Here is a 23,984-nt window from a genome sequence, read left to right on the forward strand (position 1 = left end):
CAGCAGGACACATTATCCTCAATGCACTGCTCAGGGGTCTCCGTGCACACGACTGCACGTGTGTGTGTGTGTGTGTGTGTGATGCACATTCTGCGCTGCCACGCTGCTCATGTTGTTCAGACTGATGAAGCCCGTTGCCGTTTCACTCCCCCCTCAGCTGTAAGTGAATAGCGGTTAAGCCTGCCTTTTTCGAGTGGGTGGTACAGTAAATGTTTGATATGTGACTCAGCCTGATTTACTGAAGACACACTCCACAGTACTTCACTTGTTGTTTTAGTATGTCAGCGTTTGCTCTCAGACTTGGAAAGAAGCCCTTGGTATTAGCCCTGAAAAGCGTGTTGATGTTCTTGTGAGAATGGCTGGATGATGTTTGATGACTCGCTGATTTAGCAGAGACATGTACTGTAAACACTGACGTTTTTCCCCTCTCTGGAAGATGGGCATTACACTGTCACCTGTTTAACAGTAGTTCCTGACTGCACATGATTCGTCTGTACCACTGGCACACTGGGTGCTCTCAAATGAAGTTTGTATTAGTATCAGTATGAAAAGACCCGACTTTCTTGTCTAATTGTTCCTGTGCTCCATCAGTGGGTTTACCATTAGTGAAAGGCTTGTGTGTGTTTTAACTCGCTGTCTCCCTCCTGTGGCCCTGCAGGTGTTCTTCACAAGGAACGGGAAGCTGATGGGCCGGAGGGAGATGGCGGTTCCTCCCGGGGGGCTCTACCCCACTGTGGGGATGCTGAGCAGCGGAGAGAAGGTGAAGGTGGATCTGCATCCTCTCAGCGGATGAGCTGAGAATCAGGAACGGGCTTGTGATGCCCTGCAAACAGCTGGCTGCACCGCAGAGCTCGCCTCTGGCAGCCTAGCATGCTAACACTCACCACTCATCTCAGCTACACGTCACCGTCGTCTTCCTCGACATCACCCCGGCTTTTAATCTATAAGACTTTGACATTTCACAGTCCATCATCAGAGACACAACCAAAGCTTCAACCTGGTTGTACAGTAGGTTTAGGTTACATTGTGCAAAGTGCAGGAGAAGACGACTCTTGACACATATTTAACTGATAATTCTATGCAACCTGCTGTGGTCTTACCTAACCTCTCTCTGCATGCAGTGTCTCTCTGAAACACTCAGTTATTAAATCCCTCACATGAGGTCTGGCACACTATGTTATTTGTCATGACCCAAGCAAAGCATAGCGAGGCCAACAGTTGTGCTGATCCAAAGCTTGCTGGCAGTTTGTTTCAGGGAATTACTTGCTCGCTCTCACCCTCCCTCTCCCTGTCCTGTGTCTGGGTGAGGCTGCCCTCCTGTGAGCGATCGTGGCCCTGCCACTGCCCCACCTCGCTCGCTCCTCTCCCACAGCTGGCTGGAAGTGAACAAATGCGTCTGTTTCAGTGCTGCGGAAATGCATCTACTGTGTTCACAGCTGATTATTGCAGAGGATTGTGAGTTGGATAATCACAACCAAACCCAGGGTTCTGCTCCTGAGCAGCAGTAGATTAGATGGTCTTCTGTGGTTTCAGATCAGGGCTAGGTTACACATGTTGGGTATGTGCTCTACAAGTGATGTGGTAAATACTGACGTTACATTATTCTGTGTCACATGTTCAGGGAATGTTTTGTTTTTGTTCTTTGAGAACATCAGGTGGTTACTGGAAGGATGTAGTGAAGACATGCAGGCAGTGGTTGTACAAAATAACAAACACCCTCCACTGTAATACAGTCTGACACATCACCACAAAGTAGAGCCATACAAATACAACCCGGGCTCTATAAACACCTCTGAAAGTAAAATTCAGCTTTACAAACCTCGTGCAGACATCTCAGTCGCAGGGCCACTGTGTGAGATTGCATCATACTGTAATGTGTTGTACTGTATTGTGACGTTTTGGTTTCCATATGGACTCGCTGCATGTTTGCACTCAACACAAAGGATTAGTTTCCATCTTGTTTTTCTTTTCATTATTGGAATGTGGTTTTTTGCAGACTGTTTAAAAATGTTTAAGAGCAAAGACACTGAACATCTGTTCAGATTATGTCCTTGCTTGTATAGTGAGACGGTGACGCCCCCTCTGCGATGCCCTAGAATTAACTGCTGGATGTTTTTTGGAGATGAAGACTGCTGTTTGATTGCATCATGTGGTTTTAACAAAACAATGTACTTCTGCATATGTAGCCGCCAGCAGTTCAGCGACGTGCTGTTGTGGTGCATCTGCGCAGCATCAGGGGCTCATATCGCAAAGACAGATGATTGGGTTAGCCAGCTGCCTTTGGGTTGTGCTCAGGTTTTCTGCTATCACATAACTGGTTCACTCTTAGCCAGGTTAGATCATCATGGCAACCTGTGGTGAATGGAGAAACACCTAGTGAAAAACAGCTCAACTTCTGGCCGACCAGATCACCAGGAAACGGAATCTTCATCTCTATAAGATGCAAGCATGGGCGAAAGTACTGCATTCACAGCGGGCATTTTTACTTTTATTTAATTGTATTATTTATATAATGGTACAGTATCCCGTTTTGTCCAATCATCCATCTAAAATGCCAAAGTTATTTTATCATAGCTTAAGACTAGGAGAAACAAAAACACAATCACAACTGGGTAGTTTTAAATTTTCGTATGAAAAATGAACCAATACATTGATTATTAAAGTGGCTGACACTTAATTTGCTGTCAATCAACTAATCAGTTAAGAAGTTTTAGATGAATCAAACACAACTGTGGCTGCTCCATTAATCATGTCTTGTTCAGGTTTCCCAGCGCCACTAGAGAAACTGCTGTTCTCTTATGGCCATCGGACTCCTGACAGCAACAGTAGAAGGCGGGCAGTGTGAAAGATTGTTTTGTAACATTTTTTGAGAATGAAATTTCCCTCAAACAGCAAAAGTAACCATCAAGAATTTTTGGTCCTGATGCCGGTGCCTATATCCCACATCCTCATGAATCGTTCATAGGACAAGATTGTGCAGTTCACGTCTGGTGAATCTCTGAATCGGACTGTGTAAGATCTCTCTCAGCTCTGTTTGAAGCCACAAATGGGTGGACTTCATCTTCTGTCACGTAGGCAGGAGCGCGCACAAAGTCCTGTTCACACGCACTCAGAGCGGGATTAGTAAATGCCCGTTCTCCGTGTTCACTGAAGCAGGTGAACAGAGGAGAGTCGGACTGAAGGCCCTGAGCTGAATGTGTGGCTGAATGAGAAATACCGTTGTCACGTTGTGTCAGTGGGAGCTGGTTTCCCCACAAATGATTCTAAATAATGGTTTTTATTTTCCTTCTTTTTAATGATAACATCGTTATACTGTATCAGAAGTTAACCAAACCATTCATAACGTTGGTCTCCTCCTTCACATCTGTCCAACATCAGCAGCCCTGTATCTGTGATGTGCATTCCTCCTCAAGCAGCAGGTTTCTGTAGCAGTTCTGGCTTGTAGACAAACTGCATCACTCATATGTTAGAAGTATAGTGTGCTATAAAATGACTACACAGGGTTTACCTGTTAAATCACATCTGCTGGAGACTGGGTGTTTGTTTTTGTAGCTGTGGTTGTGCATGTGTTTGAGCCACTGACCGAGGTGAAATGATCTGGAGTCAGTTTTTGTCTCCTCCAGGGCTGGATAGACTTGAGTACAGGGTACTACGGCCTGAACTGTACAGCTTCAGCTAGACGGTGCAAAGATAGGAATGAAACACTGATGTGGAGAGTTAAGCCACATCTACCCTCAGGGTGTTAAAGTGACTTGTATAAAAGTTTACTCAATCTGTTTACAAAAAATACTTTGGAGTAAATTAGTTATATCTGTCTTCAGACATGCTCAGACTCCTGTAGTCACAGTTCCTTAACTTCCTTACTCTGCTGGCCTTGATCAATACATGTGATCATCAGTAAAGGTTTATAATGTAACCAACTTGTGGATTGTTTTGATTTTCAGTGTTCCTTTTAAATAAAACTGTGCCTGAGTAGCTGGGTTTGTCTGAATTTGGCCCCACTTTATGAAAAATCACTCAATATCTCAACCTCAAAGGGTTTAGAAGTTGATGTTTTAATGTTTAAAAGATATTTCACAGATTCAATTATAATAAGTGAAGCCTTTCAAGGTACCAAACCCCTGTTCTCTGTGCTGTTTGGTAACAATGCTGTGATAAATGCTGGGACTTATTAAATGACTGTTTAGGGGTCTTACATTTTCTAATAGTCATTTTATAGGCTGCTACTGGACTGTTGCCCTAATTTGGTTCAGGTATTTGTCCCCTTCTGGATGAACTGAAATAACCTTGCTTTTCTTGTGACTTTCTATGCAGCACCATCATTAGTATATTTCTTTTAATTTTCTCTTATGGAGATTGTCCTTTTAAACTGGCTATTTTTCTTTCTTGACATTTTAGTTAATTTGTGAATGCTCTGTAGCACTGTTCCCATCTTTATCTTGGTAGAAAAAACAAGTGTATTGTTGTACTGAATGTATTTTAATCCCAAAACAACCAAGTCTAATCATAAACCCACTAAGTAAAGTGTCAGAGCTGTATGGCTGTAAACTTTTTTTAATACGTAGCATATTCCTAAAACTAAGCCGCGTATGGAAATATTCCCATGTATCACAAGATTAGCAGCACTCGCATATTTTGTCTACAACAGTTTATTTGAACAGTAGCAATCAAGGATTTTTGATCTTCTGGTTTTAAAAACAGCATGTTGTTAAGAGTCTTGCTAATGCAAACAAAGGAACCTTTTTGTTTAACATGTAAATACAGAATGGCAGCTGTAAAGAAAGGGACAGGTTCATTGTCCATGGAAACTGTCAGAAACTAACCAAATGGATCATTTTAAAAGATGCAACAGATAAAGGTGCCAGACTAACACACACAGTGGCTGCTTTTTAACTTGACTCCATCAAGAGCTCATGTAGTGAGGAGAGATACGTTTGCTGTGACCTAATAACATGTAGTTTCAAGAGATGAAGCATCCGATGAAAATAGAAAATTACAAAAGACATCTACACAAAAATAAAACATCTATCCTGCATTTTTTTAAACTTTTGGTCATTTCTGTTCTATAATTGTAACAAATCATTTTAAATATTGTACATTTAAAAACACGCCAGAGCAACACATTCTCCAGGGGTCTGGTCAAATCTCTTGTAGGAATGATCTGAAGGTTTTAAGAGGCACAAATAAGGAGCTCGGTGGAGCTGCAGCAACGCTCGAGAGGACATGGCGTTTCCCCAGGAAGGAGCGACGCGACTTCCTGCGAGTGGTCACACTTGTGGGCCAAAACGGAATTCAGTTTATACATCCTCTTCCTCCTCTTCATCCTCATAGCATCTGTTCTGTTTGATCATTTCCTCCACGGTCAGCACCTCCTGCTGCTCCACCTCTTCCTGATCATCCACCTCGTCACTGTCCCAGAACCCCACATCCTGAAACGAGCGGCTGGCCTCCACCTCTCCCTCACAAGATGACACGGCTGTGGGCTCTGTTGGCGTCTCCTGCTGTCTCAGAGGTGGCATCACTTCCTCCAACACACCATCTTCACTGGGAGTGAGACTCTTCATCTCCCCTTCCTGCTCCTCTTCTCCTGAGCTGCTGTGGACGTCCACACAACTGTCCTCCGTGGGGGTCCGGCTGTCGTGCTGCAGTTCCATGCTTGACACTTCAGGGCTGAGCTGCCCGTCTTCCACAGGAGCCGCCGGACTCTGTTTTCTGGCCTCAAGAGCATGAGTGTTTGCAGCCGGTCCTGACAGTGTGAAGGGCATGCTCAGCTCCTTCAGGGAGGAACTGCGGCGAAGGAGAGACAGCTCTCTGGCCTGTTCTGGGGGTGAGATGGGGGGCTCCTCCTCTGGGGGCCACATGGCTCTGATGGGCTTACTGGTGAAGCACTCCTCTGTGATTGTTGTGGCTCCACTGCGGCTGTCCTCTGCTTCTGTGCGTGGTGGCCAGGAGATTTTCAGCCTGCGGGTCTCAGCGGGTCTGTCGGCTCTCTCCGACGACCCTTGTCCCAGAGCCTCCATGGTGGCCATCAGCACATTGACTTTAGCCAGCGGGGAGTCTTCCACAGTGGGGCTCTCCAGGTCCGACGCCGGCACCGGGCTCTGGATCTTTAGCTTAGTCGGAGTGTTGGACTGTGGCATGGTCTCAGCATCCTCACCTTTGCTTTCCCACAGCTCCTTGTGCGGCCGGAGGCCGAAGCCCTCGTCATAGTTGCCCTTGGCCTTGAAGAGCTGGCAGAAGTGCGGCTTGCAGTAGACGCTGTTTTGCAGGGAGGCATAGTTTGCCAAGCTGTCCAGGAGAGGAAGAAAGAGAAACACCGTTAGGCAACTTAAATTTGGTTTTGTCAGTGAAAGAGACTCGAACTGTGATGTTGCTCTCAGTCTGGGTTCTTTATTGAGATTTGACTGGACATTTACAGAATGATCACAACATTCAGCTCCCAGTGCTTGAGATAGCGAAGAGACATGACAGCAGTGAGTTGGAAGAGGACCATTGTTGATTCCCAGGATGCATCAGTGATGGATTTTTAAGATGTCTTTCAAATGCATTTGAGTTTTAGTTAGTGATGTCTGCTCCTGCTTCTCCTGGTGATGTCACCGATACAGTGCATTCCAGCTATTTTTCAGACTGTTGCTGTATACAGCAGTGTTTGCTGCCTCTCTACTGAGGTCCAGCAGAGCACAGGGTTCAGCTTGGACTCCTGTTAGTTCCTGTGCTGTATGTGAAGTGTTTTGCTAGATAGTCACAGAGAGAGAGGTCTGATTCTTACTGAAATGGAACTGCTACTAGGTCCTAGTGAGGACGAGACGTGTGTGTGTGCTCAGGGTGCCGTGTCATAATCTTAAGCATCTTGTATTTCATCCAATTTACAGGCAACAGTAAAAAGAAAGAACACCCTCTTTCAATTCTGTTTATACACCAGGGCCTAAAGACAATCGTGACCTCACCAACTTCTCTAAACAAAGAAATGACCTCAGGTGACAGATTTCAATATGTTGTATTTTATCTTTGGGTTCAGTAAATCTGGACAAGCAATCTGACAGTAAACTAGGCCTCTGGGTCAGCTGCCTTTGGCTCCATTTGGAAGTCACCATGTTTGTGTTCTCACCTAAGCTTGGTGTTGCAGTATGAGCAGCGGAAGCAGGAGCTGTGGTACACGTGTTGATTGGCCACCAGCCTCTCCAGAGGATAAACAGTCTTCAGACACGCCACACAGGTCTCCCTTGCTGGCAGGCAGAAGCTCTGCACACACCAATTGAATTGATTCGTTCACACAGAAGCTAAATGGGACTTTGTGTGTAGAGTGTTTGATGTGAAGACTTACTTTGGGAGTCTTGGGCTGAGAAGGGTCTTTCTGACTGGAGGATGATGGGGAACCAGCAGCAGAGCCTTCAGAGCAATAACCAGCAGGAGACAAGTCAGTAACACAGTGTGAACACTAGAGGGAGCCATTTTCATGTTTAATCTGAATTCTCCATGCTTGGAAATTAATGTGCCTTAGTGTGTTATTGTTTCTGAATGCAGTAAATACACATGTTGATAATTAAGTCTCTGAAAAACAACTAATCTTACAAACTGGATCTGCTACATTTTTAGTTAGGATAATCAAGTTAAAGTTTTTTCCTGAACTTCAATCTGAGCACCAATCTGAGAACATCCAACTGCCATGTTCTCATAAAAACAGAATTCCTGTCATTTGAAAACTGACAGCAAATTACCATTGCTCTCTGCAGAAAAGCCTTTCCTGCCACTTGGCTCAGACTCTGGGCTCTGTAAGAAGAAAAGGTGTATTTGATAAACTGGCACATATTTTGACATGGTAGTGAAGTAAACCATGTGGTGAAACATGTTAGAAATATTCATTATATCACTTAAATGTCCTGGAGCTGAAGGCCCTGTAGCATGAAAAGCACTTTTGTGATAGTCCCAATCCTCACCGTGTCCAGAGTGAACGGAGGAACGTTCTCCTTCTGCTTTCCACAGAAGCCGTCCAGCTGATCACCCTGAGAGACAGACATGAGTCAAGACAGGACATTCACTGACTAAATAAACACTCCTTTACACATGACAGTTTCATCCTTGAAAATATGACCAAAGATGTCTTGGTCACCTCCAATCCAAAATTCATTTGGGTGATTGAGTCATGTTACAGAAACCTCCTCAAGCAGAAGGGAAATCCAGGTGCATTTAAAGAATAAAATGGTGGGTGTTAAATGGGTAGTCCAGCTGTTCAGTGTTAAACTTTTTAAAACGAGACAGTGGTCAAAATCAAAGCAGCAGAAGCTGACATCCTGACCTTTTCTTAGTACGGCTTTGAGATACTAAAATGCTGGGTCCTACAACTCCAATAATTCACCTCAGTAGCATAATTTACACAAGGCTTTTTGTTAAGTGTGTAATCTCAGTCTAGGGGTTACAGCACTGACCATGGACTGCAAGAGGACATGTGGCTCCACTGACATTTGGCATCTCATGCCCACAGAAAATCCAGATGTGGTTTATTAACCCATTGTTTACAATTAGCCAGATATGCCTACTAGTAGAAATCACAAACCTGCTTGTGACTCGTCTTGGTTTTACTACATGAAATTCAAGACCAGTCCTTCAGTTCACATACTGTACCCAAGTGATTTTAGGATCAACATTAATATGTGAGCCAAGTAGCATAAACTCACACAAACACATGGCACTGTATTTTGTGGGATCAACTCAGTGAACCTTGTGTGTGGTCCATCGAATGGACTGAAGGCACTGCAGCTGAATTTTACAATCACTTGAAAAGGAACAACAGAGCGATGCCCAGTGTCAGTGAACCATTAGCTGCTATTATCACAGGGGACAGACCCTGTTCCACTTTGGAGTAAACATTTATATATGCATGTACCTCTTCAACATTGACTAGAATGCATTTCACACTACCTCCAGTGTCCTCTGGTGGGACCTGTTTTGAACAAATGAGCCCCTTCCAAACATGTACCCCCATGTAGGAATTTGCCTGCCATTTCACATGTAGACATCATGTCTGAGCAAAGCTGTGGCAAAGTGCTACCAGCAGTTTTACCTGGTTGGACCTAGTCAAAGAGCCGGCTCCGTTCTTACCGACTACATGTCTGAACTGTGTGGGACTGATGGGAGTACTCACAGTGACCGAGTTGGGAGGGACGTCTTGTTTAGAGATGGCAGCTTGGTAGAGGGCCATCCTGTCCCGGAGAGGAGTGGACTCTGCAAGACTTCCATCTGGTACAATGACACAATACTGACTATGTAAAACGCTGCAAACAAAGGCCAAGTGAAGTTCCAACCACAGATAAATCAGTTTCATTAACTGTTTTGCAGATTCTGAAAGCTAATGAACTTTACTGAAGCGCATCATGGCTCAAATGTGTTCAATCATGCTGCTTATTACAAAACTGTTCCTGTTCAGGATTTATTTCCCAGTTCAGGCTGAGTGCAGAGCGGGCTGGTTAGTCATGCAAGCTGAGGGCGGGAACATGAGGTCAGGATTTGTGTGCAGTGCTGGGGGGAAATGGGGTGGGGTGGTTCTTTTTCCTGTGCTGACTGAAGCAATCTGCTGCTCCCAGTGGGTACAGATGCCTATGTCATCACCTCTGAGCTTTTCATTTTTCACTAGAAAAGGATGTAGTCCATCCCCACAGGAAGGCAGGATGACACACATTCTTTTGGAGGACATTTTCTGTGGCCGACTGAACGGTACAGGAGAACTGCCTGACCCAATACTGTTTTAGTTCTTGTTTCCAGAAACAGCAAGAAGCCATTTTCAACAAAAAGCTCCAAAAGCTCACTGTCCACTGCCTGCTCAGCACCAAAGAGTAGACAAATGCGGAGAAAGCTGGTGATCACAGTGTCAAGAGTCAGATACTGTCCCTGTTGGCAGAGACCAACAGCAGAGCTAAAAGACCGTGTTACTGGTCCTGCATTCAACAGGAGCCCAGAAACCGCAGTCCAAAGGAACGACAGTGTACATAGCTAATATGTTAGCAGGTAGAGGCGGCACCATGGTGAATATAGCGTGGTGGTGTACAATGTCATTTCAAAGGGGTTTTCACCAGTGGTGGAAGAAGTACTTAAGTAAAAGTAGCTAAAAGTAACTGAACTTAAGTGGAGTACAACATTTTTCTACTAAATGTAGTGAGTTGTAGCATGAAGTAGGAGAAAATAAAAATAAGTACAGCACTTGAGTAAATGTGTTTGGTTACTTTCCACCTCTGGTTTTCACTCTGGCAAGTATAAAATTCAGTTTTCTGTGAAAACTGTGGGTTTTGTTTCACATTACAATGATCAAAAGTTACAGGTACAGAAATCTGAGGTGTCCTGGCAGCAGAGGGGTTAATAATGAACCTTTACGATAAACCATGTTTGCTTTGACGTCCCTGGGACATTTGTTACATGCTGTTCACTGACTCCCTCTCTCCCCTCATCTTTCTAATAAAAGGATCCCTCCAAAGGTAAACAAATAAAGCATACCTAGTAGCTGATCCATGTGGGCAGTATTCCCGCTGTTTCCTCGACTTGTCTGCTCTCTGGACACCTGCTATCAAACAACAAGCCACAGAGTCAGAGGTGTGGAAAACAGGCGCACACAAGGGAATAAAACAGAAGTCAAAGCACAATAAACAGCTTCTGCACGGCTTATTAAAACACACACAGACAAAGGCATTTGATGCCCCTGTTTCAGCCAGCACAGCAAACAAACTGGTGGCTGTACTGTCCATCAGGTATTGAAGTGGAGAGTGCTGAGAAAAATGCAAAAGCAGTAGTAGTGTGTGTGTTTGTGTGTGTTCATCCAGTCCAAACCACTTTAATCCCCTTATGAGCTCAGAGAGATGGAGTCTGAGACAAACACCCAATCTGTCCACAGCCACCAGCCAGGAAACAAACCGACCATTTCTTTACACTCTGTAAAAAACTAGGTGCATGTGACAATGCAGTCATCATCATCATCCCCTCTTAAAACTCTGGCTTGGGAATGTCAAAAAAATTTTTAAGAACTTTTTCTGTAGAAGCTGGGTGCACAACAGAGCCCCTGGTGTTTGCCCACACACAAACTTTGTTAGGGTTTTTTTTTTTTGTAGATCTGGTAAAGTTACAGCAGCCGACATGTCTCGACTGCCTTGCTGCTGTCAAAACACTCCTACTATTGAGTCAAACCAGTGCCACAGAGTACAGATTACATAACAGGTCAGAACGCAACCATCACATGTACTGTAGCTTTCAGCCTGTGAGAGCCAGAAGTGGCTCACCTATGTCTCAGGACCAACACCCACCCAGCAGGTTTACAACTAAAATGACACCGTTAGGCAGGACATTTCCCTTCTGTGTAGGCTCTAGGTTCAGCACCAGGTGGTCTCCGGCTTGCCAAGCTTCAGTGCGGCTGCTCACTGAATGTCTGCAGGCTTCAGCAAGTTAAGAACAATTTCACAACTGAAATGCCTGAGAGAGTTTGTGAAAAACAAGCATGGTTCAGACATGTTAATGTGCATCAGTTTTCTGTGAATCATTGTTCAACACTCAGTTTTGTCCATTAGAAGTTTCTCAGGTGACACACTGACACTTCTTTTTTGGTACCTTATTTGTGTGTATTTATGACTTATCTACTATTAAAGGATAAGTCTGGTCGCTCTTACCGTCTGCCTCAAACAGAACAATCAGTGTATCCAACTAGCAAATACTGTCTGCTAAGCCTGATCTAGCGTACTGCCAGAGCTCCACTGTTGTCCACCAACTATGAAAAGCACATCAGGGAGCCACATGGTTGCACTTTCACTATCAGTAACATGGTTGGTGTGGTTTGAGTCCATTTCACATACACTGGTTTTACTTTAGAGTTGTGATTCACTGTCTGATGAAACCAGTGGGTTTGGGGCCCAGTGTCTCAGACAGGATACAGAAGTCAGACAAACGTGCCGCTTGTTTTTGGCTTCTTATGGAATTTGTTAAAAATGATCATTAGCACTATTTTGTCAATGTACATGACATCTACTGTACAGCAACTTTTAAAGCCAGCATTTGTACTTTTTTCTGAACAGTAGCACTAGTAGAAAAAGCAAAAAACAAAATCATGACGTTAATAGTATACACTCACTCTCCACTTTATTAGGTACACATGTACATCTGTATGCACTTCACTGCAGTACTCCCACCCTAACATCTGTGTTTATGAAGTTCAGACTGGTTCAGTTTTTAGTGAAATTGCCATAAGTGTATATATTCAATAATGTTTATTACTGAGGTCCCAGTTAAAGGTGGTGTTGTACTGGACTACATTATATTCTGAGGTGTTCCTAATATTCTGACTTTCTCATGTATGTGGCTGGGGAGGACAAAACTCTAGAGACACATTTATGGAAGCCAGCACCAGCTCTGTGGAGGAACACAAATGAACATTCAAACTGTACATGGGCTTGTGCCTGGCATTAAAGCACAAGGGGAGTAAATGTGCAGGTCAGTAGAATGTGAACGTGGGTCGTACGGGGCCGGGCTCAGTCTCAGCAGGCTGGTTCAGCGGGCTAGACAAAGAATCTGCCAATAATCCTGATGCTATTAAAGCTCTCATCAAGACAGACCATAGTTAGTAGTTCTCATAACCCCACCCTGTCCCTGAACCCACCTCACACACAGTGTACCAAACACAGTACCCTGTTCTTACATTAAGCCATACCAAAATAAAGACAGAAGGTACCTATAGCATTAGCTCCCAGGACGGTAAGATACCCAGCCCAAGCCACACAGTAACACAGTTCAAAGTGAGCAGACCCAGATGAAAGGAGCCAGTGGCTTTTGAAAAGCTGTTCTCATTACAGTTACTTCGCAGCCATGTTGTCTCTGCTTTCAGCTGCAGTGAAAACACCCCAACACAACAGAGAAGTCAACAAAAACAGACAATGTATGAGTATAGAGCAGCTCAGGGCACTGGAGCCAGGGCCTGATCAGAGGCCAGACAAAGGCAGCATGAAACACCATATGCACATCTGAATTAAACACAATAGCTACCTCTTTGAGACGAATGGAGGAAAAAAAAGCCAAAGTGGATGAAGAGTCACCAGTGAAATGAGGTGAAGCCAGCTCTGATGCAGTTTGGTCGTATGACTAAATCCAGCAGTGAGAGGATTTTACAGCAGCAGGACCAGCAGTGAGCTCCAGACTGAACAGAGCAGCCCAGTCTGGCTTATGGCAGGGGAGACGTGGGGAAAAGTCTCTGGAGATGGGTTTAGGGGAGGAGGAGGGAGGATAGATGGCTGGAAACAGGAAAGGCGACAGGGAGCAGGTGTTCCTGGGGGGCTTTTCAAAGTGGGTGTGGCTGGATGAAAGTGGGGATGATGACAGGAAGGGAGGCAAAGTGTGCCATGGTGTCACAGATGGGTGGGTGGGGGTTTACAGGCTTTTGTTTTTTCTTTTTTTAAACTGTGTCACAGTCCCCAAGCCTCAGAATGAAGCAGAGGGTGTATGGGGTGGAGTCATTTGGGACAAGAGGGTAGTGGAGGAGCAGCTGGTGCAGGGGGGGGCGATGAGTAAAGGAGGGAGGAAGGATAGTTGTGGCTGAGAAAGGCTGGGCTGTGCGAGTGTGTAGGAGGGAGGGGGCAGGCTTTCTAGGCAGGCAGGCTGATAAATTTCAGTCTCTGATCCCTGCATGCTTCCCTTGGCCCAGGAAGGAGAGGGGGCCGGTGGAGAAGGGGTTATTTAGATAAGGACAGACAGGAAGATGCATGCCATCTAGACTTACAGCAAAGTCTACATCCACACAGGCTGCTACTTAGGCAAAGTGCTGCTTCGAGCTAAATGCTAAAGTAGCATGCTCACTAAACAAATGCTAACATGCAGATTTTAAGCAGGTAAACTGTTTCAGTCTTCTTTTAGCGTTAGCATGCTAATATTTGCTAACTGTCACTAAAGAAAGTCCAACTGAGGCTGATGGGATGTCATTAGTTGGTCCTAAAATGAAGTAGTGGACAAAATGAGAGTTATTTTATCATTAATGTAGAAATATCTTGTTCCAAATTAACTGAATGATGAGCGCTGTCGATTATTTGTTACTTAGCATGATGGAAGCTTTAATTAAACAGGGAAAGTGTCTAAACCTTTCAATGATAGTATACAGTTGGTGAGAAATTGAGAGGTTAAAAAAAGACAAGCGATTGATGGAGAGCTGAGGCTCAGAGAGTAGACAACAGGGATGACTGATAAGGTGGGTGGGGGTGGGGGAAGAACAGCTCTGATGGTCTGAGGAGGCTCTGAGTGCACATTAGCTGTCTGCAGTCATGAGTCTTTCAGCCAGCACCATGACATCATCTGCCCTGTGAAGGGAAGCTCAACAAAGACGAACAGAAGGCCCAGCCTGAGCTATACAGTGCAGGCTATTGTACAAGTCCCTTAAGACTGTCTACAGAACTGCAGCTCTTGTATTACTGCTGGAGGATTTCACCAGACAATTCCTCCTTTGGTCAGACAACTGTGCCATAAAACACTCCAAATCCCCCGTCTCCCTGCAGCACTCCTTGATCTCGCTTTTTAAGTGCCCACCATCTGTAGGAGGTCAGTGTGGAGCTGGAAGCAGTAGAACAGCACATTGTAAGGTTTTCCAGCTACAGGCCTTTTTTCTTTTTTGGTCAAGAATCAATTTTTTGTTGGTACTGGATCCCATGAAATCTCAGAAAAAATGATCATATATATGCTATATTTTTTATTCTCAATAAATCTCATAGGGAAAAAAAATACAACAAAGCCTGACATTATCTTATTCCTCTGTGCTATAGAGTTCCAAAACCTATTGCACGTTACTGCAGGTGTTAATTTAAAAAAATATAAATAAATACATATAGCAGTTTTATTTAAAAAACTGTATTAGCAAATATTACTCTAACATGACTAAACAGTGCATTTGATGGAAACTATACATTTGGTGCTTGAGTATTTACTGCAGCAGGATGGTACATATAGGATCAATCCGCCGTTTATTATCACGAGCACAGTCTGTGTGCTCGTGATAATAAAGGAACATGTCACTCAGTGCAAGGATGTCCGTGTCCTACCATAATGATTTGGTCATCCACCAAATACATATTAATGCCCTGGTGTCCAACCAATGCACTGTTGACACCAGTTAATGTTTGTTAAAGGAGCAGTTTTGGGAACGTTGCACGAGAAAAACTCAATAGTGCATTGAACGTTTGTACAGTAAGTATGAAGGCAGTTAGTGTAGCATGGTGCAGCATCTGGAAGCAGCAGCCCAGCTGTCCGGTACGCCACTCCCACAGACACATTTTCAGTGGGAGCTGTTTGAGCCTGTTCATCTGAAGACTTAAGAAAAGAGAAAGTTGCTGCTCATAAGATAAAGACTTTCAGGAATGGATGAGCAGAAATTCCTGGAGGTGTGGCTGTTTGCCTGGGGAATTCGCTCTGGCTTCGAGTTACAGGAGTGTAAACAGAGGCGTTATCTGCTCTAACATGGGTGCTCACAGCATCTAGCTAGGCATGGTTTCAGAGAAACTAAAAGTGAAATTCAGAGATCCAGGATTGTGGACTTTCCCCATTTATTTTGTTTCAGTGGACTAAAGATGTGAGAATATCACACTTACACTTCCAGTAACTGATTTGTTTTTTTTGCCTCTGGGGGGCAGCAGACACAACTCATCACTGACAATGTCACCGTTTAAGCTGACATGACTAACTGCTTACCAAACAGCTGCTGTTTAAGTGATATGTAACTACAACAAACAGTTGCCTATGTACACACCCAGCAGATAAAACAAACCATCTCGGTCTCTGGCCACTTGGTGAATGTGGGTCCAATATTCACTCTGTTGTAGCTCAGATTTTGGTCTCTACCACATCAAAGGGAAATTTCTGGTTCTGCAGCTGATAAATGCTTCAGCTGCTAACCGTCTGTCTACTGTTTAGTGCCGAGCAGATGGCATACAGTGGGTTTGCAGCTGAGAGCTACAGCTAACAGTGATGCTATACAGTCGGTGAAAGGGAACGAAAGCAGTGAAGTTGCTTTAAAACTAACTCCATGAACTCAAAGAAGGGAAAATGCCTCAGAGCTCTGAGATGAGCTGCAGAGATGGCTGATAATCCTGCAGTGGGTTTGCAACACCAAGCAAGGCCTTTCATACACAAGCCACGTGGTCCAGGTATTGATATAAACTAGTGACTTTAGCAGCTTTACAAAAAACATGAAGTTACTGGTCTATGGAGACCACATGATACATGGCTAGACAAAATGATACACATTGTGACATTTTTGTATCGTGATACATTAAATTTCATTATTGTCTCATCTCTATTTTACATGCGTCAAGGAAATGCAGGACTGGATCTTAAATGCCTCCACTTTCATGGTTAATAGTTAGCTGCCACAGGGAGAATGAAGTAGTGCTCCAGTCACTGATGATCACTGAGAGAATCTCAGCTGAGTGTGTGCACGCCCACGTGTTTCTCTGTGTGTGTGTGTGTGTGTGTGTGTGTGTGTGTGGGGAGATAAAGCTTGGAGGGTGGCTGCACCATGTGACTAGCAGCATGACAGCACCAGAGGAATCTGACCTCTTCAAGAACAAGCAGATGTTTTCTTTTTACTCAGACTAAAACTAATAATGATCTCATTTTGTGAAAGACGGAGCTAAAGAAAGTTCAGACTTTGTAGCTGTGATGATTTACTGATCATTAATGTTTGGATCTACATTTTGAAAGTCAAGTGTATAAAAAAAACAACACAAAAAAAAACAACACGATTAGTATTAAATACAAATACCTGATCCTGCTTAAAACAAGTCTTCAAGTTGGAACCATTTTTAACTCTCTTCTTTACTGCTGGACAACAATGCATCATTTATAAATTGATCATATATTTAATGTTTAAATGTAAATTTGGAGTCTGTAATTTAAGTGCAGTTGTCAGATAAGCACAGTAGAGTAAAGAGTAAGGACGTCCTTCTGACATGTAGGAGCATAAAGTAACAAATGGAAATACTCAAAGTACCTCAGTACTGTATTCAAATACATGAGTAAATGTCTGCATCCCACCGCTGCAAGCTTTCCTATGTAAATTGAAACAGGAGGACAAATTCCAAAACTCACTGATCATTGTCACTGCAAGAAAAGTAAAGACTTGCCTTGTCAGTCAGGTTCTCTCCCTTCTCGAACATCATTTTGAGGCTGTTCAGGGGAATGCTGGGCTTCTCAGAGTCCAGCACTTCAGCTGCTGCTCCTTCCTGCCCCTCTGAGTCTCTGCTACGCTTCGCCTCCATGTCTATCTGATCCTGGGGCTGAACCGACTGCAGCTGACTGGAGGTGGATTCACTGAACTCAGTGTGGCCTCGTGTCTCCGGCTCAGTATTCTGGCCTTGCGGGAACTTGGTGCTTTTCAGGGTGTCAGACGGGGTCTCACTCTCTGATGCAGTTCTTTGCTTGGGGCCCGTTGACTGGCTGATGTGGCCCTGAGGGTCGGCGGCACTACGGGGAGCGGCCTGAAGTTGGGCTCTGTGGCTGGATGAGGGCAGCTGCTGCTGCTGTTGTTGTTGTTGTTGTTCCCAGCGTTTCCTTAAAGCACTCAAATTCCCACTGCACACTATCGAGGGCAGGGGCTCTGTAACCTGCAGAGAAAAGCAAGCACTCGGCTGTTATTTGTAGTAAGAGATCCTCCTTGGGTTTCAAACCCAAAATGCATTGTATCCTGAGTCCCAGACTTGGTTAAAGCAGAAGACTGGCCTTATTCTATATGAACTGCCACCAAATCCCATGAAATACCAAACTAACAGTGGGGTTGTTCGTCTCTCAGGCCCACTGGTTCCTACTGAAGATGTTGTTCATGCACCAGGACTATTCAGAAACTCCACTCATCTGTCCTGTTGTGGAATTTATACATTCAGCACAGAATGTTGCAGGTACAATTAGTCTTGTCTGCTATGTAAACTGCATCCAGATATGCAATATACAATATGTACCAGGTCTACACTCAGCAGGCTGTAGATCCACAACCTCCCCATGGACTGATGTTGTCAGTGTCAACTTTTCAAACATGGATAAAGACATATTTCTGCAGATATAAAACTGTTCAACCTGAACCTAACTGTATTTGCACTAATCAGCATTTGTTAGTAATTGACAATTATTTTCATTATAAATTGAATCGATTGTCTCTCAGCTCTTTTTTAAAACAGCATGTTTGACATTTTTGGTTGAAAAATGATTTGGACTATTGCCAAAACATTTGCAGGCAAATTTTCAGATGGCAAAAATAAAAAAAAAGCAATAACACTGATCAGTTTTAGTCAATACTGAATCAGTATCAATTTTTGGATTTAGAACTTAAATGACAAGTTCAAACATAAAATTTAATAATGAAGAGTCAGAAAAAAGTGAGAAATGACCATTACATATCCCTGAAACTCAAGGTGAGGTCTTCAGATTTCAGATTTTGTTCAACCAACAATCCAAAACCCAAAGATACACCATTAGCCATCACCTACTGTTGTTGGTTAATCAACTAATCGGCTCTGGCCTGATGCCTACCATGCAAAGGACACACACTCTGTAATTCACACATATTTAAACAGACCAGTGGCAGAGAAGATAACACAACAGCCCCACTTCAGCTCTTAAGGCTCATTATTCCTGAGGCTTTGTCAGAGGAGACTCACTGCTGAATGCCAGCAACTCTCTGAATCTGCTTTTAGTTTGCTCGATGAATGACATCACATCAGTGTTGGACTCCTGTCGCCTAAACTACTGAACAACACTAAAAAAAAACCACAAAAACTAAATACAATGCTATCGACTTACAAGTTAAACTGCATGCGAGTATTTGTGCAAGCAAAGTCACAACACTTTCAGCTATGAAAGAATAAGACAACAAAGTGAAGAAAAGAACCACAAACAATGGCACAAAAGTCAGAAGAGCTGTGAGCTGCTCAGCGTGCACATCTACAGACCTGGATCTGCTGAACACACAAAGCAACACAAAAGAAAAGATGAAGGGGAAAAAACTCTTCTTTTTGCCAGCGTTAAAAACCTGAGGGAGACTCTGATGACCCAGACGTCCAGCTGGCGTTGTGCGCTTGTGTGTGGGAGCTCAGTGTGTCTGCTGGTTACAAACTGTCCCAGATGTGAGAGCCTTGCATGAAGCAACTAGCCCACTCCATACAACGCAGGGGGAAGGAAACAGAGAGGTAACAAGGGGTGAGGGGCGGGAAGGCAGAAGAAAATCAGAAACAGACACAGCCAGTGAGGGAGAGAGGGAAAAGAAGTCCAGGAAGTGAGAACAAGGTAAAGGGAAAAAGTGTTGGAAACCTCAACACGTTCACTAATGACTGCACAGTGACTAAACAGGAAGCTTCTGATCAGCTTTCTTGACTGAAATTGACATTGGATGTTTATTTAACAGCAGCACCTTTGGCTCCTTCCTGTCTTCTCTCTCAGCCCCTTTGCTTTTACGACTGAGGAGGATGGCAGACAGAAACAATGCTAGAGAACAGTCAGTAACTGACTAAAGTGATAAGAGCAACACCTAGCCAGTGATGTGCTAATGCCAGCCTGTGAACTTGCTCACAGTGACAGCACTAACATTATGGTGTTTAGTTGGTCGAACATTTTCCATGTTCACCAGGTTAACTTAATGTGTTAGCATGCTAACAGTTACTGATTAGCGCTAAAAACTAAAGTACAGCTGAGGCTGATGTTAATGTCAAACTAAATGGAACAAACAAAAGTAGCTCAAATTAGATGTGTGCCCTGTTGACGGAACTAGAAGAAAAGCTGAAGGATCCCCAGTTATATTCATCTTTTACCAAATGATCAGTCCATCAATGATGTGTTGAGACATTTCACGCAATCAACCTCATCCTCACAAGAGTCAGAGGATCTCCGAGTCATTAGGATCCATCCTGTGGAGCCACAGTTCATGGAAATCCATCACAAACTGCAGAGATATTGCAGTCCAGAGTGTTAGACCGAACACCACAAGGCATGAATAAAACCTCAGAATCCAAGCAATCTACAATGTACTAAATATTAATTACAGTCATGTCCAAGTGTCTGCAAACAGTAACTGGTTGTCACGGGACCAGCACATCTACCTGAGAGTGAAGAGAAGCGCTCTGACCCCCACACCCCTCTCCCCCCGCTGAGCCCCATCGCCACACAGATCATGTGGGATGGAGGTGTCTTGTTACCACTGCTGCTCATCTACTTTTACTGGCACTGTTGGCATGCTGCTAATACTGTTCTATGCTGAACATTAATGTCCCTAAACAAAGCTTTTTCTAGCCTTCAACTGTGGATGTGGATCAGTGGGTGTGGTAGCAGCTGCATGTGTGTGCCAGTAAAAGAGGGGGGCCACCATACACCGCAAGGAGGAGTGGAGGAAAGTATTTACAGGTTTTAGATACTTGTAGTTCCATTTTACCGTTTTGAAAACGGAATAATCCTTTGCAATTTGTTTAAGGACAATTGTCAACTGTTGTCTGGATTTTTGACTGACAACACAAGACATCACCTTGGTCTGTGGGAACTTCTGAAGGGCATTTCTCACCACTTACAGTTAGGCCAGATACAAAAGGATTAATCAGTTAATCATCACAAATAACTGAAGGATTAACCAATAATAATAAGAGCTGTAGTGATTTTACACCCTTAAAATTCACAGTCCAGAATGAGAATTTACTTTAGTGCAGGACTTTTAGTAATATTGAAATATTTACTTCAGTACAGCATCTGAATACTGTACTAAAGTGAAGACGGGTGTACTGATAAGACATCGTTAATATGGTACCCACCGTTTTCTTCTCCGCATTGCCCTCCTCTGCTGCCATCTGGTACCTGAGGAGGAGAGAGAGACGTTTGGGTGAGACAGGGAACAAGAAGACAATGATGGGAAATAACAGCAAACAAAGCAGAGGCAGCTGGTCCTGCCCTTCCCTGCTGTACACACCCAGGAAATTCACATGAACTGTCCCTGCTCCTCTCCAGAAACATTAGATGATTTTATGTGCTACAATAAATATGGATGGAAAATCTTCAGCCCACATTGTGTCACAGAAGCAGCACAGTCTGTCTGAAGTGCAGTTGTGTGTGTCCTAGGGTGTGTCCTAGGGCTAGAGCAGATAACACCTCTGTTTACACTCCAGTACTAGCTCCTACTGGTCAGATGGAGGAAATGCAAAGAGAAAACATCCAACCACCTTCTCAATTCACAACCTACTAACTTGATGTGTTGTGTTAGCGCCTTAAAACAGAAAACCCTGGATGATGGAGCCCTTTCATAATGAACTCAGTTCAGTTTTACTCAGTCAGTAAATCAGTAACTAGTCAGCACTGATGGAAAGATTTTTTTTCTTACAGAATAGAGGAAACAGAATGTTGTGAGGAAGAACCATGACCTCATTTATGATCAGACGCAGACAGGTAAAAAAAAAAAAAGAAAAATATGAAACCAAGTTATCTGCTGGTAAAAAATTAAACCCATGGTCATGGGCAGAGAGAGAGATGGGGTAAGAAGGGACTTACTTGGAGAAGCGCTCTGCGATAGCGTTGTTTTTACCCCGGGCAGAGACAATGGCCAGCTCCTTGGCGGTGACCCTCAGTGACTGGGATGCCCACTGCTTACGGTTGAAGGAAGCAATAGATGCCATCTTTGCTCAATGTCTAAGTGATCAATCTGCCTGGCAGCTTTCCAAGAACACAGGTTGCAACTCTGAGAGACAGGAGGCACAAGAATGAGAGGATGTTTAGCCAAGCACACACAAAACTGAATCAGATGGGCTTTTTTATGGGTGGCATACAGTTGGTTCAACTTCCCTGTTCTGTTGCTTTAATGCTGGCAAGTTGAAGCAGAAACACCCTTCCTGTTCATTTAAATTTAAACACTGTCCTCATGCTGTTAAATAATTGTCCTACTTATCTCTCTGTATGTAAAACAGGCTTTACATCAGAGGTGTCAGGCTTTTACATCAGTACAAAACACATCCAGAAACAATACACTTTGTCAGACTACATATTTACCTGCGTGTCATCACTATAGCTGTACAAAACCTCACCAAGAAGTCAGTACGGTTTGCCAGACTACACATCAGGCCGTGTGTTACCACTGCAGCATGGACTGGCCCTGGTGTCGGAGTCAGAAAATCAATAGGGCACATCACATGGCCACCAACCATATGCTCCCTGTATGCCACAGCTCCCACTGAGCCTCGAGGGCAGATACCAGCAGACACGACAACTGATACGCCCGCATCACACAAAACCGTCTTGTATACACACACTTTCACACACCTCTACCTGCTCATCTCTTCTGAAACTTCACGTCCTCGAGGCTGAGGGCATGCAGACACATGCAGCAGCGCCGGGAACTTATCGTAAATAACTGTCATCTGGGAGCTCTACACGTTCCAAATGAATTAAACAATGAGGTCAATGAGCGGGATGCTTTCGAAAGAGCCTCCGGGATCTCAACTAACAGCCTTGACGTCACACAGCAGGTGGAGCAATGTGGGATGTTGCCTAATTAGGGTTGCTTGATTAATTCCTGCAACACTTATCTGTGTCTTAAGCATTCCCTACCATTGGGAGTGTTGAAATGTTATTAAAACCAATTTTTGCTTAATGGCACAACATGACAGATCCCCATTACAGCTCACAGTGACATCATGTGCCTTGTTGTATCTGAAGCCCATAGACATTACACCTTCTATACTTTAAGACATGGGACAAAGCTGTTTCTCACATGTAAGAAGCCAATTAGACAATGTTTAGCATTTTTTGCTTAAGTGATTAAAGGATATAATCATTTTGTATTTTATTAGTTTAGACATTAACATTGAGTAGAGGAAACCCATTGCTGGTTTGAGTCTCTGTATGAGGATTGTTAAAAATAATGTTAGAATAGAAAATGACTACACACTGAGGGAAACTGTAATTTGGACCAACTTGTTAAGGTCTCCAACCAAGAGAAGAGCTGCTGCTCTCTGATTTACATAAGTGTCTTATGTGATGATTGGTTAGTCTGCGTTGCCTTGTTTATTCCAACCAAAACCCAAAGATATTTGGTTTGCAGTGACAAATAACAGCAAAGAGCAGCAACACCTCACATATGAGAAGCCTGCAACCAGGAAATGTGTCTTTTTTACTTGATAAATAGCTTAAACTACTGATCCACGTTTTGGTGATTCATTCCCTGCTGATCAGTGAATCGATTACTTGACTAATCACAAAAAAAGTCTAAGTGTCATGTCAAACTCACATTATCACCATGCTCATGATCAGTCTCCAATTTCAAATGAAGGAGGCTAATAACTTGGTCTAGGACTGTCCAGGTCACCTCTATCACAAAGTTTAGATCACAAACAAACTAGCATGTAAAACTGATGCCGCCCATGCAAAGCTGAATCATAAAGTCTTATGTCAAAAGGCAACAAAAACAACTTCCAGGACTACAATAATGCCAAAGAACCTGTAACCTAGCCTGAGGTTAAAGAGAAAAGGAAGGAGTAGAAGAGACCCTTTGGATGTGTGAGATCATATTTTATAGAAAACATGGACACCTGGATTTAAATTTCATAGAAACATAGTAAAGAAGCTTAACATTTCAAACAGCTTAGCTCACTCTCTTCCATATCATCAAGTCTAAAACAGGACAACACAACTTCAACCCCAACTATTTACATAATAATAATAAAGAAAAACACCACCTACCTCTGACACAGTCCACTACTTGTAGGCTATAGTTCTTGTCTTTTTACTCTTCAACTGCCTCCACCAGTGCTTTTGAGCAGACAGGGAAGTAGGAGGAGCCCCACCACTCCCATTTAACTCCTCTCGGCTAATAATGAAGCAGCATTCACCTCCACCTGGCAGGTACAAGCTCTCCTTCCCTGTCCAATCAGCAGCAACGTTGGGTTCACTGTGAATACACACAAACCTGAAGCTATGTGGTAGCCCGTGGGTGTCATGTCAACCACATGGCAGACAAGGAACAA

At 43.7% G+C, this 23,984-nt stretch overlaps 2 protein-coding genes across 3 annotated transcripts in view; one reads left to right on the forward strand and one right to left on the reverse strand.

The window, feature by feature from the left end:
- Window positions 1-5,035, forward strand: part of LOC109951865 (SPRY domain-containing protein 3-like) — an 80,546-nt gene extending 75,511 nt beyond the window's left edge. Inside the window, exon 11 of the mRNA XM_020586593.1 lies at window positions 659-5,035. Within this exon, the coding sequence (XP_020442249.1) occupies window positions 659-793 (135 nt within the window). The 3' untranslated portion in view covers window positions 794-5,035. The remainder of the gene's footprint in view (window positions 1-658) is intronic.
- Window positions 5,036-23,888, reverse strand: lima1a (LIM domain and actin binding 1a). 2 transcript variants are annotated; one of them, XM_020586591.1, is made up of 11 exons: window positions 23,701-23,888; window positions 21,517-21,703; window positions 20,787-20,829; window positions 17,127-17,606; window positions 10,486-10,552; window positions 9,143-9,237; window positions 7,938-8,003; window positions 7,719-7,770; window positions 7,325-7,389; window positions 7,109-7,242; window positions 5,036-6,288 (listed from the first exon to the last, which is right to left on the reverse strand). In XM_020586591.1, the coding sequence occupies exons 2-11, from the start codon at window positions 21,639-21,641 to the stop codon at window positions 5,298-5,300; spliced, it is 2,118 nt and encodes a 705-aa protein (XP_020442247.1). In that variant the 5' UTR covers window positions 21,642-21,703; window positions 23,701-23,888; the 3' UTR covers window positions 5,036-5,297. The 2 variants fall into 2 exon arrangements, with proteins under 2 accessions (XP_020442247.1, XP_020442248.1); XM_020586592.1 differs by having other exon boundaries at window positions 10,486-10,549; window positions 23,701-23,887.
- Between the last annotated feature and the right edge of the window lie 96 nt (window positions 23,889-23,984).

The sequence above is a fragment of the Monopterus albus genome, unplaced genomic scaffold (genome assembly GCF_001952655.1).
Source record: "Monopterus albus unplaced genomic scaffold, M_albus_1.0 scaffold415.1, whole genome shotgun sequence".
NCBI lineage: Eukaryota > Metazoa > Chordata > Actinopteri > Synbranchiformes > Synbranchidae > Monopterus > Monopterus albus.

Bases quoted from the DNA above. Each gene is read 5' to 3' on its own strand.
- lima1a (XM_020586591.1), bottom strand. From the start codon at position 21,641: ATGGCATCTATTGCTTCCTTCAACCGTAAGCAGTGGGCATCCCAGTCA. The intron at 17,607-20,786 runs GTGGGTACCATA...TTTTCTCTGCAG, and splicing joins GCAATGCGGAGAAGAAAACG to GTTACAGAGCCCCTGCCCTC. The intron at 8,004-9,142 runs GTGAGTACTCCC...TCTGTCTCTCAG, and splicing joins TCCCTCCCAACTCGGTCACT to GGTGATCAGCTGGACGGCTT.